At 44.2% G+C, this 16,134-nt stretch overlaps 1 protein-coding gene across 1 annotated transcript in view; it reads left to right on the forward strand.

Annotated features, from left to right (window-relative positions):
- Nucleotides 1-16,134, forward strand: part of LOC140741503 (uncharacterized) — a 218,847-nt gene that overhangs the window by 123,374 nt on the left and 79,339 nt on the right. Inside the window, exons 3-4 of the mRNA XM_073071780.1 lie at nucleotides 4,294-4,396; nucleotides 6,079-6,308. Coding sequence (XP_072927881.1) covers nucleotides 4,294-4,396; nucleotides 6,079-6,308 — 333 coding nt within the window. The remainder of the gene's footprint in view (nucleotides 1-4,293; nucleotides 4,397-6,078; nucleotides 6,309-16,134) is intronic.

Below are 16,134 nucleotides of genomic sequence, written 5' to 3' on the forward strand. Positions count from 1 at the left end.
AAGATCCCAGTGACTGAACAAGTTCAACAGACAAGCTCCCTCCTGTAATTGTAGACATTGCCCAAATAGAAGATGAAAACTGGACGTACAGACTGTGCAAAAGTCTCAGACACCCTAGATTTTTAATACAAAAATTGTTCCAGATTTTTTTTGTCTTCTGTCAGAAGGAAATATCAAATTTTAGATTTCCAAACATTAATTTTCCAAAAAATTAAATATTACAGAGAAATGTATTTCGTAAAAGAAAGTAACTTCTTAAGTAACAGTCTACTCTTCAAATAAGAACTTGTTTACTTTGTAGGTATATAGCCCAGTGCAGAATTAAACAAAGATATCAAACAGGGTGTTAATTATCAATGACATAATGAGTTGAATGAACTAAACTGATTAACTGAAACAGAAATGGGTGTAGAAGGAATCAAACTGGGTGAAGGACAATCAAACTAAAAGGTGAGGGTGTGGCAGATGTGGCAGTTTAACTTTCAAATCATCAATTCTTACACCATGGCAAGATTGAGCATAACATAGCAACAAGACACAAGGTGGTCATCCTGCATCAGCAAGGTTTTTCCCAAACAGAAATTTCACAGCAGACAGCCGTTTCAAAAAGTGCTGTCCAAACTCTTCTGAAGAAGCACAAAGAAACAGTAAAGGATGAGGACAGAAGCGCAGCAGACGAGAGATATATCAAACTGATGTCCCTTCTAAGTCGGAAGCAGTCTAGCACTGCTACTAACTCTGAACTCACTGGAACCCAAGTACACCCCTCTCCAGTCTGGAGAAGTCTTGTCAGAAATGGTCTAGACATGGAAGAACAGCTACCAGAAGTCAATCCCCCGAAGTGGAAGCAAAGCCAAGAGACTCGCCAACGCACAAAACACAAGGACTGTGTGTTGAACAATGGCAGCAAGTGCTCTGGATGGACGAGTCAAAATTTGAAATTTTTGGCTCAAACAGGAAGCAGTTTGTCCATAGAATAGCTGGAGAGCGCTACATGGATGAGTGACTGCAGCCAACAGTGAAACAAGGTGGAGGTTCCCTGCATTTCTGCAAATGGAGTTGGTGATCTGGTCAGAATTAATGGAAACTTCAGTCCTGAGAAGTACAAGCAGATTCTCATCTATCACACAATACCATCAGGGAGGCATGTGATTGATCCCAACTTTATCCTGCAGTAGGACAATGATCCCAAACACACAGCCAAGGTCATGATGAACTATCTTCAGTGAAAAGAAAAACAAGAAGTTCTGCAACAGATGGTATGGCTTCCACAGAGTCCTGGTGTCAAGATCTTCAAGGGTATCTGGGATTACCTGGAGAGACAGAAGCAAGCGAGACACCCAAAGTCTACAAAATAACTGTGGCAAGTTCTCCAAGATGCTTTGAACAACCTATCCACTGTGAGGGCTATAGGGTTACAGAACAAAGAAGTAGTTGAGATTTCTGAGGGCAGTGGTTGCCATGTCTCCTAAACCTGACTAGTTCTTCAACCACAGAAATTTATAATCTGGCACAGATACTCAGAGAGTTCAATGAGATATGGTTACAATCTGCTGAACTGGTGAGTTTAAACTGCAGCAGTGGCAAGGATTATAGAGAGCAGCTTGGATTCGATTCATAGATTCTTACAGTAACAGTAACAGCTTCTTCAGCCCATCATTTTCAAAACAAAATATTTCACAGTGTGTTTCGATGTAAACTTGACAAATTAAACTAACCTTCAAATCCTTACTTATTTATTATTAAGGTTTAAAACTTCAAAGTTTATTATTAAAGCATATACAGAGTACAACCCTGAGATTCATCTTCCCACAGACAGCCACGAAACAAAGAAACACCATGGAACCCATTCAAGAAAACATCAAACACCCAACGTGTTAAAAAAAAAGAGAAAAAATTGCACAAACGGCAAAACACGAGCAAACAACACATAGAATATCAAAAATCAGACCAGGAGTCAGCCGTATTCAGTTTAGTTCAGTTCAGCACCGCATCACTAGCCAATGCAGAGCCATTCTCTGCCGAAGCGGCCCAGTCTGCATCGATTGCCCTGATCAAACAGCTCAAAAATAGCAAAAGGAAGAGTAACACCTGCAAAATGAACCTCAAAGTCTTCCAAGACAAGTCCACTGCCTTGAGCCTCGCTAATCAATCCTGGTAACGTGGATCCCAAGACTCCGACTGCAGCTAGCGAAAGGGAGAGGAAGGCGGGTCAAACGTAGGCAGACAGCGGCGAACATCTGCCTGTCCTCTACTCTCGTCCTTGTCAACTTCAACCTATGCTCGATACCTCAATCAGAGAGAAGCAACGGGGAGTTGAGCATGGGCTCGTGCCCCGTCTCTGGGTTTCCAGGCCTCTAGTCTGCATGCTCCACACCAAACCTAACTGAACACCTTCAGAGAAAGCAAAGAGTCAGGTCGCCCAATTGGCCCCAAAACGCACCATCAAAATGTAAATCACAGGTTCCAAGCACACACAGCTTAGTAGAATCATATTTGAAAGAAGCACAAGGAAAAGAAGTCGTTTTGTGAACTGTCAGCAGGAGTTGCCATTGGTTGCATTGTTCGCTGGCGCCATCTTGCAAGGTTTATTTATTTGTACAAGTTGTCTTCTTTTGTGCTGGTTGTCAGTCTTTTCTTATACCATAGAAGCATAGAACCACAGAACACTACAGCACAGTACAGGCCCTTCAGCCCTCCATGTTCTGCTGACCCATATAATCCTTAAAAAAAAGTACTAAACCCACACTACCCCATAACCTTCCATTTTTCTTTCATCCATGTGCCTGTCCAAGAGGCTCTTAAATACCCCTAATGTTTTAGCCTCCACCACCATCCCTGGCAAGTCATTCCAGGCACTCACAACTCTGTGTAAAAAACTTACCCCTGATGTCTCCCCTGAACTTCCCTCCCTTAATTTTGTACATATGCCCTCTGGTGTTTGCTATTGGTGCCCTGGGAAACAGGTACTGACTATCCACCCTATCTATGCCTCTCATAATCTTGTAGACCTCTATCATATAGAGGTCTGTAAATGCCTGCAAGAAAAAATAATCATAAGGTAGTATATGGAGACAGGTACGTACTTTGACATTGAGTGCACTCACAGTTTCTTTTCCCTGGCTGTGACTGTACGTACTGTCTTTTGCATTTTTGCCCCAGAGGAACAATGTCTCGTTTAGCTGTATTCATGTGTATGGTTGAATGACAATCAACGTAAACTTGAACTTGAAGAGCTCAGTGTTATTGTTGTCAAGTGGCACTGCTTACCAGTGTTCATAGATGGTACCTGTCCACTTGGATAAGTACCCCAAACGTACCTTTGAGATTCCGTTTCATTGAGCATTAGAGACTCTGGGAAAAGAGGGCTTCAGATTAATGATAGATTTTTTTAATGAACTGTAGATATTTGTGTCCTTTTACTAATAGCTAATGTTGTGAATCAATACAGTCTCACAGTACTACTGTAATGAGAATCAGAATCAGGTTTAATATTCTGAAATGTGTTGTTTTGTGGCAGCAGTACATTGCAATTGTTTGTTCATTTGTTACGTGCCGTGTTGTATGATGTAGGTGATCGTGGTTTCCCTCTATCCATGACCATGATTGTTCTTGGCAAATTTTTCTATAGAAATCCTTTGCCATTGCCTTCTTCTGGGCAGTGTCTTTACAAGACGGGTAACCCCAACCATTATCAATACTCTTCAGAGATTGTCAGCCTGGCGTCAGTGGTCGCATAACCAGGACTTGTGATCTGCACCGGCTGTTCATACAACCGTCTACCACCCGTTTCACGTGACCCTGATCGGGGGCCAAGCTGGTGCTACACCTTGCCCAAGGGTGACCTACAGGCTAGCAGAGGGAAGAAGCACCTCACACCTCCTTTGGTAGAGACATATTTCCATCTCGCCACCCAACATAATAATAGAAAAGTATAAATTATAATAAGAAGTATACACACAAAATAAGTTAAGTAATAGTGCAAAAAGAGAGGTAGTGTTCATGGGTTCATTGACTGTTCAGAAATCTGCTGGTGAAGGGGAAGAAGCTGATCCTAAAACATTGAAAACACAAGAGATTCTGCAAATGCTGGGAATGCAGAGTAACACACACAAAATGCTGGAGGAACTCAGTAGCATCCATGGAGAGGAACATATAGTCGACATTTCGAGCCAAGACCCATCATCAGGACCTGCTGAGTTTCCTGCAGCATTTTGTGTGTGTCATTGCTGCAGTCGGCCTGGGCTGTGTGAGGTAAAAATACTGACCACTTGATGTCTCTTTCAATTGCAGTGCTCTCCACTGAAGGGACAAGGATTTCAACTGGGAGCTTATCAATGCGTCTGTAAAGAAGGATACTACAACCCGAACCTTATCACCACCAACAGCAATGATAGTGAGTATCAAATTCACTTATGAAAATAGAAGTGTATAAGAATAAAAAAGGAAGAACCCATAAGACATAGTGGCAGAATTGGGCCATTCAGCCCATTGAGTCTTCTGCATTCTATCATGGCTAATGTACAAAGTTCAAAGATTGTCAAATTATGTATATTATATACAACCTTGAGGTTTGTCACAGAACAAAGAACCCCAACAGAACCCATCAAACAAAACAGAAAATCGTCAAACACCCAGTGTGCAGAAAAAAACACAAATCATGAAACAATAAAAGTAAGCAAATAACATTCAGAACTGAAGTTCATGAAGGTGAGTCCACCACCACAAAGCCAATCATCGCTGCAGCCGATTCGAGAAACCATTAGTTGCAGGCCATAGCCTCAGTTTAGCGCAGAGACACATAAACCTTGTGGAGCAGCGAGCTGAACCAGCCTGTCCTTCACCTCCAGCCCTGGCACACTGAGCTTTTCAATCTGGCCTGGCCCTTAAATCATTCCTCCCAACCCCATTCTCCTGCCTTCTCCCCATAACCTTTGACTCTCTGACTAATCAAGAACCTATCAACCTCTGCTTTAAATACACCCAATGACTTGGCCTCCACAGCTGTCTGTGGCATTGAATTCCACAACTTCATCACCCTCTGGCTAAAGAATTCCTCCTTATCTCTGTTCTAAAGGGATGTCACTCTATTCTGAGGCTAAGCCTAAACTCCTTCACTACAACAGACATCTCTCCACATCCAATACAGCCATTGGTAGAATCATTGTGATTTTACAACCCAGACACAGCTGAATAGATCTGATGTTCACATCCGTGTCCAGCGTAGCCCCATTGCCAGAGGAATTATCCAATTTAATCCCAAATTCCTGTCCTTGTCCTACAACCATCAGGCTCCTGAACCCACGTGGATAACTTCACTCACCTCAACTCTGAACTGATTCGCTGAAATCCCTCCTCAGGACCCTTCATAAGTCCTGATGAAGGGTTTCGGCCCAAAACATCGATTGTTTACTCTTTTCCATAGATGCTGCCTGGCCTGCTGAGTTCCTCCAGCATTTTATGTGTGTTGCTTTGGATTTCCAGCATCTGCAGATTTCCATGTGTGCATTTATCTGTAAGGTTTTTTCATTGACTGCATGTTATTTCTTTATTTTCTGTGAATGCCAACAAGAAAATGGATCTCAAGGTAGTATATAGTGACATATACGTATTTTGATAATAATTTACTTTGAGCTGTGACCTTTATCAAATGGAGTAGTCATCCACATACTTTTTAATATACGCTGTAGGTGTCTACCTCACCGCTCTTCCCAGAAGTGAGTTTGAGACTCCATCCAGTTAATTCAGTTCTGTAGACACTGCCTGTCCTGCTGAGTTCTTCCAGGCCAGTGAGTGTTGCTTTCCAGCCAAGCACATGGTCCATGAGGAAGTGGATGACAGCAAACAGCTCAGACCAAGGCTCCATGCACATCTCCTCCCTGACCTTCAGTCCAGTTTGACATCCTCTAAGAAGTCACGTACTGGAAAGTTAACTCCTGATATTCTGTTAGCAAGGTTTGTGTATAGTGAACAGCTGAAATCCTGTCTCTCGTACCACGGGGTGTGAAATTCAAGGACGGGCGCTTCAGGCTTGGCACTGTAGCTTGAGGGCTGAATCTCTCTCTCTGACAATTGCAGGGCAGGGTGATGAGGACACTTCCCTCTTCAGCCAGTTTGCCATTGGCGAACCCAGGGCCCTGTTCCGGTGTCTCCCGTGCAAGAATGGCTGCAGTTCATGTGTCAGTGACGCTCCATGTTTCGTTCAGGAGGACAGGCATCTACGGCTGGCCATCCTCTCGTTCCAGGCTTTTGCCATGTTGCTCGTGTTCATCAGCATGTTGATGGTCTATCACTTCAGGAGAAACAAGGTGAGGCAACCTGTGAGCGCGCGCGCGCACGTGCGTGGGTGCACATGTGTGTCTGTGCGTGTGTGCATGTACATGTCTGTGTGATTGTGTGAGTAAGTGTATATATGTCCCTGTGTGTGTTAATGTGTGAGAGTGTATATGTGTGTGTGCATGTGTGTTTGTACAATGGGAGAGGGTGGAGATGTATGTGTGAGTGCTAATGCATTGGTGTCGATGTGTTTCATGTTTGTGTGGGTGTCAGTGTGTGCATGTATCATGTGAGGGTGTACAGGTGTACATGTGGCTGTTTTTGTTTACACATGTATGATATATGTGTGTATGTGTGTGTGCACGCATATGTATGGTGTATGTGGGTGATTGTGCTTTTATGTAAATATGCTTGGGGCGTGTGTGTCTGTGAGTGTGATATGTAGTTGTGAGGTGGATGTGTGTGTGCCTGTTTGTATTTGATAAGTAGGTGTGTGTGAATGGGTGTTTATGATATAGATACTTATATGTGTCAGTGTGTGTATCTCTGCTGTTTGTGTACATAGATGGGCAATTATGTGAGTGGGTTGTGTGTAAGTGTGTGTGTACAGAAATGAGTCTATGTGGGTGTGTGGCTGTGAGATTGCATGTAGGTGGTGTTTGTATGCGTGGTTCCTCATTGTCACCAGGATGAAAGCTGTCCAGAACAATGTATATCATCATAAACATTGTACATCTCCACAACATATCTTCAAAAAACTAGGTAATGATAGAGATCTAGAAGATTATAAGGCTACCAGGAAAGAGCTTAAGAATGAAATTAGGAGAGCTAGAAGGGGCCATTAGATTAAGGCAGGATTAAGGAAAACCCCAAGGCATTCTACAAGTATGTGAAGAGCAAGAGGATAAGATGTGAGAGAATAGGACCAATCTAGTGTGATAGTGGAAAAGTGTGTATGGAATCTGAGGAGATAGCGGAGGTACTCAATGAATACTTTGCTTCAGTATTCACTACGGAAAAGGACGTTGGTGATTGTGGGGATGACTTACAGCGGACTGAAAAGCTTGAGCATATAGACGTTAAGAAAGAGGATGTGCTGGAGCTTTTGGAAAGCATCAAGTTGGATAAGTCACCGGGACCGGACGAGATATACCCCAGGCTACTGTGGGAGGTGAGGGAGGAGATTGCTGATCCTCTGGCGATGATCTTTGCATCATCAATGGGGACGGAGGAGATTCCGGAGGATTGGAGGGTTGCAGATGTTGTTCCCTTATTTAAGAAAGGGAGTAGAGATAGCCCAGGAAATTATAAACCAGTGAGTCTTACTTCAGTGGTTGGTAAGTTGATGGAGAGGATCCTGAGAGGCAGGATTTATGAACATTTGGAGAGGCATAATATGATTAGGAATAGTCAGCATGGCTTTGTCAAAGGCAGGTCGTGCCTTACGAGCCTGATTGAATTTTTTGAGGATGTGACTAAACACATTGATGAAGGAAGAGTAGTAGATGTAGTGTGTATGGATTTCAGCAAGGCATTTGATAAGGTACCCCATGCAAGGCTTATTGAGAAAGTAAGGAGGCATGGGATCCCAGGGAACTTTGCTTTGTGGATCCAGAATTGGCTAGCCCACAGAAGGCAAAGAGTGGTTGTAGACAGGTCATATTCTGCATGCTGGTGTCCAGTGGTGTGCCTCAGGGATCGGTTCTGGACCCCTTCTCTTTGTGATGTTTATAAATGACCTGGATGAGGAAGTGGAGGGATGGGTCAGTAAATTTGCTGATGACACAGAGGTTGGAGGTGTTGTGGATAATGTGGAGGGCTGTCAGAAATTACAGCGGGACATTGATGGGATGCAAAACTGGGCTGAGAAGTGGCAGATGGAGTTCAACCGAGATAAGTGTGAGGTGGTTCATTTTGGTAGGTCAAACATGATGGCAGAATATAGTATTGATGGTAAGACTCTTGGCAGTGTGGAGGATCAGAGGGATCTTGGGGTCCGAATCCATCGGACGCTCAAAGCAGCTGCACAGGTTGACTCTGTGGTTAAGAAGGCATACGGTGCATTGGCCTTCATCAATCGTGGGATTGAGTTTAAGAGCCAAGAGGTAATGTTGCAGCTATATAGGACCCTGGTCAGACCCCACTTGGAGTACTGTGCTCAGTTCTGGTCACCTCACTACAGGAAGGATGTGGAAACCATAGAAAGGGTGCAGAGGAGATTTACAAGGATGTTGCCTGAATTGGGGAGCATGCCTTACGAGAATAGGTTGAGAACTCTGCCTTTTCTCCTTGGAGCAACAGAGGATGAGAGGTGACCTGATAGAGGTATATAAGACGATGAGAAGCATTGATCGTGTGGATGGTCAGAGACTTTTTCCCAGGGCTGAAATGGCTAACACGAGAGGGCACAGTTTTAAGGTGCCTGGAAGTAGGTACAGAGGGGGTGTCAGGGGTAAGTTTTTTACGCAGAGAGTGGTGAGTGCGTGGAGTGGGCTGCCAGCGATGGTGGTGGAGGCGGATACAATAGGGTCTTTTAAGAGACTCCTGGATAGGTACATGGAGCTTAGAAAAATAGAGGGCTATGGGTAAGCCTAGGTAATTTCTAAAGTAAGTACATGTTTGGCACAGCATTGTGGGCCGAAGGGCCTGTATTGTGTTGTAGGCTTTTCTATGTTTCTAACAGACTGTGTATCACTATTACCCCAGACTTGTATCTCACACTTCCCTGTGACATGGGGAATGGAATAAAATGTAGAAGCAAATGAGATAATTTGTGGGAGTGCCCAAGTGTTCAAGGAGAACTTTAGAGGAAGGAACAATATGAAGAGGCGGAGGTGAAAAAGTTCCCCTCATTTTCCCTCTAACCCTTACCCTAAACCTACATTGTCTAGTATTGAGTTTTGAGTCCTGAAGAAGGGTTTCGGCTCCCAAATCATTGACTGTTTATTAATTTCCATAGACGCTGCCTGACTTGCTGGGTCCCTCCAGAATTTTGCATGTGTTGCACTGTCTAGTTCTATCTGCCTTTGATATGGGGAAAGTTTTTCAGCAATCTGCTCTATTCATACCCCTATTTAACTCGGTCACATCCCCTCTCAACCTGTTTTGCTCCAGACAGAACAGACCCAGCCTCTCCCATCTCTCCTCATCAATGGGACATCCCACCATAGGCAGAATCCTATCTGCATCCTCTTCAGCATGGTCACAGCCTTCCAATGGTTTGACAGTGATAGGGGGGGGGGGGGGGAGGGGATGTAATGGGCAACCACAGAGATGAAAGAAGGTGCGGGGGGTTAGGCCTGTGCTTGTTATGCATTTATCCATGTGGACAAACAGAGGGATCTTAGGATCCACAACCATAGATCCCTCAAAGTTGCCATGTGAGTTTATCATCATCATGTGCCATGGCATATGACATCATCATTATGTGCCATGGCGTATGATGTGGGCGATCACGGTCTTTCCATCACCATGATTGTTCATGGCAAACATTTCTACAGAAGTGGTTTGCCATTTCCTTCATCTGGGCAGTGTCTTTACAAGACGGGTGACCCCCAGCCATTATCAATACTCTTCAGAGATTGTCTGCCTGGTGTCAGTGGTCACATAACTAGGACTCGTGATCTGCACCGGCTGCTCATACGGCCATCCACCATCTGCTCCCATGGCTTCACGTGACCCTGATTGGGGTCTAAGCAGGTGCTACACCTTGCCCAAGGGTGACCTGCAGGCTAGCGGAGGGAAGGAGCACCTTACACCTCCTTTGGTAGAGCGCATCTACACCCCGCAAATTGATAGGCTGGTTAAAATCAACAAGCTAGCTCTCAACATCAGAAAGGCAAAGGAATTGATAGTGGACTTCAGGAAAAGGGAGCTGAGAGAACACACACCAGTCCTCATTGAGGGATCAGTGGTGGAAAGAGTGAGCTGCTCCAAATTCCTGGGTGTCAATGTCTCTGAAGATCTACTCTGGGCCCAACACATTGATGCAATCACAAGGACGGCACACCAGGGCAATACTTCATTAGGAGTTGGAGGAGATTTGGTAAGTCAACAAAGACTCTAGCAAATTCCTACAAATGTCCAGTGGAGAATATTCTGACTGGTTTCATCATAACATGGTATGGAATCTCCAATGTGCAGGATTGAAAGCGGCTGGAGAGGGTTGTAGACTCAGCCACTACAGCACAACCCTCCCCAACCTCAAAGACATCTTCAAAAAGGTGCCTCAAAAAGTGGCATGTGTCATTAAGGATACATCCCATCCGGAATGTGCCCTCTTCACATTACTACCATCGGCGAGGAGGTACTGGAACTTGAAGACAACGTTTTAGGAATGGCTACTTCCCCTCTTCCATCAGATTTCTGAACCCATGAACACTACCTTACTACTTGTCTTTTACACTATGCACCTATCTAGTATCTACTAGCTATCTATTTTAAATTTATTTATCTATTATTTATCTACTTTTTACTGTAACATAATATTTTTATATTTTTTACACTGCCACATTTTAACAAATGTCACATATGTTAGTGACAAGGAACTTGATTCTAAATTCTAAAGATTCTAAATTCCTCATTAAAAGCTTCAATGTTCAGGTGATTGGGAGAAGTGCACGTTTCAGACTCTCCGTGTAACCAACCTCTCGGTGAGGCTCAGGCCACTGACTCACCTGCACCTTTTGATTCCTTGTAGTTTAAAAATAAAATCCACATGAAAGGAAGAGGTGGAAAGGTAATCAGCCAGTGGTGTTGTAAGATCAATACACTTCGATCACCTGACAAAAGAGAAATTGCAAGTTATTGAGTAGTGACCTGCTCCTGGTCTGTTTGCTTCCCTCAATCCGATGGGTGCGAGCGATAAAGGGGCTGGTCAATAAATCCTCATCTCTGCAAATATTTAATCTTTTCAAAGGATTTCAGTTAATTTAATTTTAAGCCCTAAATCCCTCCCTGGAAAGGTCAGATTTTAACTACAATGGCTAAGATGTTTAGAGTCAAAGAGTCACAGATATTCCCTTGAAAGCTAGTCCCAATTGCCTGCATTTCTGTTTAAAGTAAATTTATTTTCAACGTATGTACATGTCGCCATAAACTACCCTGAGATCCATTTGCTTGCAGGCATTCACAGTAGAACTAATAGAATTAATGAAAAATACACACAGACTGACAAACAACCAGTGTGAAAAAGAAGACAAACAGTGAAAGTAAAAATATGACTACAAATAAATAAATAACACTGAGAACATGGGTTGTAGAGTCACTGAGAGTGAGTCTGCAGGTTGGGGAATCAGTTCAGTGTTGAGGTGAGTGAAGTTATCCACGCTGGATGAGCCTGATGGTTGTGGGGTAATAACTGTTCCTGAACCTTGTGGTAGTGGGGTAATAACTGTTCCTGAATCTGTTGGTGTGGGACCTAAAGCTCCTGTACCTTCTTCCCGATGGCAACAGCAAGAAGAGGGCATGGCCTGGATAGTGGGGGCCCTTCATAATGGATACTCTTTCCTTGTGGCAGCTCTCTCTGCTCAATGGGTGGGAGGGCTTTTGGCCAATATCCCTCTAACACCATTTTTATGTTATAAACTAACACCATTAAGCAAGGGGTCTGTGGATCCAGATTGGGAACCCCTGCTCAAAGCTGTTCCTATCCATGTACTCGTCCAAGTATTTTTCAAAATTTGTTAATGTACCTGACTCAACCACTACCTCTGGCAGCTCATTCTATCTATTGACCACTCTTATATTCTATATATTGATCACCCATATATCGGGCAGAGTGATTTGCACAAGGCTTTGCGGTGCCAGCTGTAAGATAAGGTTTCAACTCCCACTGCTGCCTGTAAGGAGTTTGTTTGTTCTCCCCTGTGACCGCATGGGTTTCCTCCGGGTGCTCCGGTTCCCTCCCACATTCCAGCATAATCCCCAAACGGTGTTAGTCATTGATGCAAAATGTGCAATTCCCTGTATGTTTCAATGTACATGTCACAAAGCTAATTTTTAATCTTTAATCTTTCATCCCTCCACGTAATAAAACATAGAAAACCTACAGCACAATAAAGGCCCTTCGGCCCACAAAGCTGTGCCAAACATGTCCCTATCTTAGAACTACCTAGGCTTTACCCAGAGCCTTCTATTTTTCTAAGCTCCATGTAGCCATCCAGGATCTCTTAAAAGACCCTACCATTTCCGCCTCCACCACCATTGCTGGCAGTCCATTCCACACACTCACCACTCTCTGCGTAAAAAACTTACCCCTGACATCTCCTCTGTACCTGCTTCCAAGCACCTTAAAACTATGCCCTCTTATGCTAGCCACTTCAGCCCTGGGAAAAAGCCTCTGACTATCCATACGATCAATGCCTCTCATCATCTTATACACCTCTATCAGGTCACATCTCATCCTCTGTCGCTCCAAGGAGAAAAGGCCGAGTTCACTCAACCTATTCTCATAAGGCATGCTCCCCAATCCAGGCAACATCCTTGTAAATCTCCTCTGTACCCTTTCTATGGTTTCCACATCCTTCCTGTAGTGAGGTGACCAGAACTGAGCACAGTAAAAGCATAAAGTATTTTCTAAATGGGGAGAAAATCCAAAAATCCAAGGTGCAAATGGATTTGGGAGTCCTTGTGCCGGATTTCCTGAAGGGTAACTTGCAGGTTGAGACTGTGGTGAGGAAAGCAAATGCGATGTTAGCATTCATTTCAAGAGGACTAGAATATAAAAGCAAGGATGTAATGTTGAGACTTTATAAAGCACTGGTGAGGCTTCACTTGGAGTGTTGTGAGTAGTTTTGGACCCCTTACCTACGAAAGGACATGCTGGCATTTGAGAGGGTTCGAAGGATGTTTATGAGAATGATTTGAGAAAAAATAGTCATTAAATGAGCAGTGATTGGAGACTTTCAACCTGTACTTTCTGGAATTTAGAAGAATGAAGGGGGGGGGGATCTCATTGAAACTTATTGAATGTTGAACGGCCTTGATAGAGTGGATGCGGCGAGGATGTTTCCTTTGGTGGGGGAGTCTAGGACCAGAGGGCACAGCCTCACAATAGAGGGGCTTTTATTTAGTATGGAGATGAAAAGAAATTCCTTTAGCCAAGGGGTGGTAAATCTATTGAATTTGGTGCCACAGGGGGCTGTGGAGACCAGGTCATTGAGTGTATTTAAGGCAGTGGTTGATAGATTCTTGAGAAGTCAGGGCATGAAAGGTTACAGGGAGAAGGCAGGAGATTGGGATTGAGAGGGAAATGGATCAGCCTTGATGAAATGGCAGAGCAGTCTCAATGGGCCAAATGGCCTCATTCTGCTCCTGTGTCTTATGGTCTTGTGTGAAAAAGTTGCCCTTCAGATTCCTATTCAATATGTTCCCCTCTCACCTTAAATCCATGCTTTCTGGTTCCTGATTCCCCAACCCTGGGGAAAAGTTCAAGAGTCAGTTACTCTTCTGCCTGAGGTGATTTTGCACCAGATGCAGTTGTTCCTCATAATCTCTGGACCACCAGACTCAAAAACAGTGACTCTCCCCAAGTAACACCTCCACCCACTAACCACTAACCCACCCTCCACACTACTAAATAATTTCCTGTCAGCCACTTTATGTACAGACACTCCTCTGCCTAGAGTCACTTTATGGACGTGCAATTAATCTACAGTACTACGCATAAAGACATAGGTAGACAATATATAACCAGGGTGCCTAAGACCTTTCACAGTGCTGTATTTGTCAACATGGAGCAGAGAGCGAGTTTGTAAATCTGGTGGGAAAGGATGTTGGGAATGGCGAGGGTGGAGCGCCTCAGGAGGGGTGTGGGACAGGGGGCAGAGAAGGAGTGCCAGGGTTGGGGGTGGCGCAGGTGCAGGCACACCCAGCCCTGAGACAACAGGCAAGGTAATTTGATTCCACACAATTGGTTTACTGATCATCACAGAATGTCTCTCTGGTGCTTTCCACTCCCTCCCCGCTCCCTTCCCCTTTTCCCAACCATGATTCCCCTCTCCCTGCCCCCTTTCCACTCTCAGTCCACAATAGAGACCCAGATCAGAATCAGGTTTATCATCACTCACATACGTTGTGAAATTTGGCTTTTTTGTGGCAGTACAGTACAGTGAAATACGTAAAACTACTACAGTACTGTGTACGAAAGTCTTAGACACCCGAGCTATATACCATATATGTGCCTAAGACCTCTGCAGATGAAACGCCCTGGTTAAGATTTTTACTGCTATGCTGTAGGTATTTCACTTTGGCAGTTCTGTAAAAGCCGTCTGTACGGCTTTCAGCTTGTTTGTGTTTGAGCTGCGATAAGAAGCTTTGTTGTTTAACTGAGGAATGTGTTGTCAGCCAGTCAGGATAGTGGGATTGGGAGAAGTCTTTGGAGAACGCTAGGCTGAAGGTCTTTGTTGGCGGGAGCTGGGAGAAGGCTGAGGATGTTGCCCAAGGTGCTTTGTCCAGAGATGCCTAGTAAAAGGGGATTTCAAGCAGTACTGTTTGTATACAGGCTACCTTATGTATTTATATTTATTGTGATTTTGTAGTATTCTGTTCTTTATCTTATTGTGTTTTTTGTGCTACATTGGATCTGGAGTAACAATGACTTTGTTCTCCTTTACACTGTGTACAGGAAATGACATTAACAATCTTGAATCCTGGAAGAATTGGTCCAGGTTGTGGGGGTAATGATCACTGTTGGCCACCGTCAAGTTAACCACGTCCTCAAACTGGGGCCACTCTAATGTGGGTCCTTCATAGAACATAGAACACTACAACACACAGGCTCCCCTGGGTACTCTGGTTTCCTCCCTCTCACCAGCCTAACTAGTCATCATTGCTGCACACTTCGTGGCCCTGACTGGGTCTACAACTACCACCTCTCCTTACCTTCGCTTCACCTCCCCCAACCATCTCATCCGCTAACCTAGTCCAAGCCAAACTGCGCATCAGCCGCATAATGTACCAAAACAGCACGTTCCATTTAAGACTAAAGCTATGCAACGTGTCATCAGTTCAAATTACCTCAGCAAAGTTTATTTCCTTTAAACCTCCAAAAGACCATAAGACATAGGAGCAGAATTAGGCCATTTGGCCCATCGAGTCTGCTTCACAATTCCATCATGGCTGATCCATCTCCCTCTCAATCCCATTCTCCTGCCTTCTCCCCGTAAACTTTGACTCATGACAAATCAAGAACCTATCAACCTCTGCCTTAAGTATACCCAATGACCTGGCCTGCACCTCCTCTTTGATCAGGTCACCCCACTGAAAAATTTCACATTTACTGACATTTTCAGAGAAAAAGGGCAAGCAATTATACAGAACCTTTCAAATTGTCTAGACAATCTATAGCTAATCTATAGCTATAGAATATTCTGAAAAATTGGTAAATCGGTTTATTTCCAATACCAATAATAATAAATCGATACCAACCAATATTACTGTCGCATACTGAGGTGCAGGTTCCTTAGGGTTGTCATAGCCGGGGGTGGTAATGGGGATAAGCTCCCAACGCTCCCACTGGCGTGCATCTCAAATAGCCTCTGACAACCAGTCCAGCTCTTGGCCTTCAGGTGTGGTTTAGCTACTAAGCCCGGCGGAACCGTTTCTACTGACAGGAGAAGGGGCAAAGACAATTTACTTTCACTTTAAAATCAGTGGCTTCAGGCAGTTGGGGCTCATCAGCCGTGTTTGACAGCTCATTTAGGAGAAGGGAAACTCTGATCCCAAACCTGCACTGCACGGCTATACTCGCTCATGAGGAAGGCTTCAGGAGTAAACCCCGAGGAAAAAGTCTGGAGCTGGAGTCCCTAAAGCAGCCCTACGTTGAATTCAATGCTGACCAGAAACTCCCGTGACGCT

Source organism: Hemitrygon akajei, chromosome 18 (genome assembly GCF_048418815.1).
Source record: "Hemitrygon akajei chromosome 18, sHemAka1.3, whole genome shotgun sequence".
Classification (NCBI taxonomy): Eukaryota; Metazoa; Chordata; class Chondrichthyes; order Myliobatiformes; family Dasyatidae; genus Hemitrygon; species Hemitrygon akajei.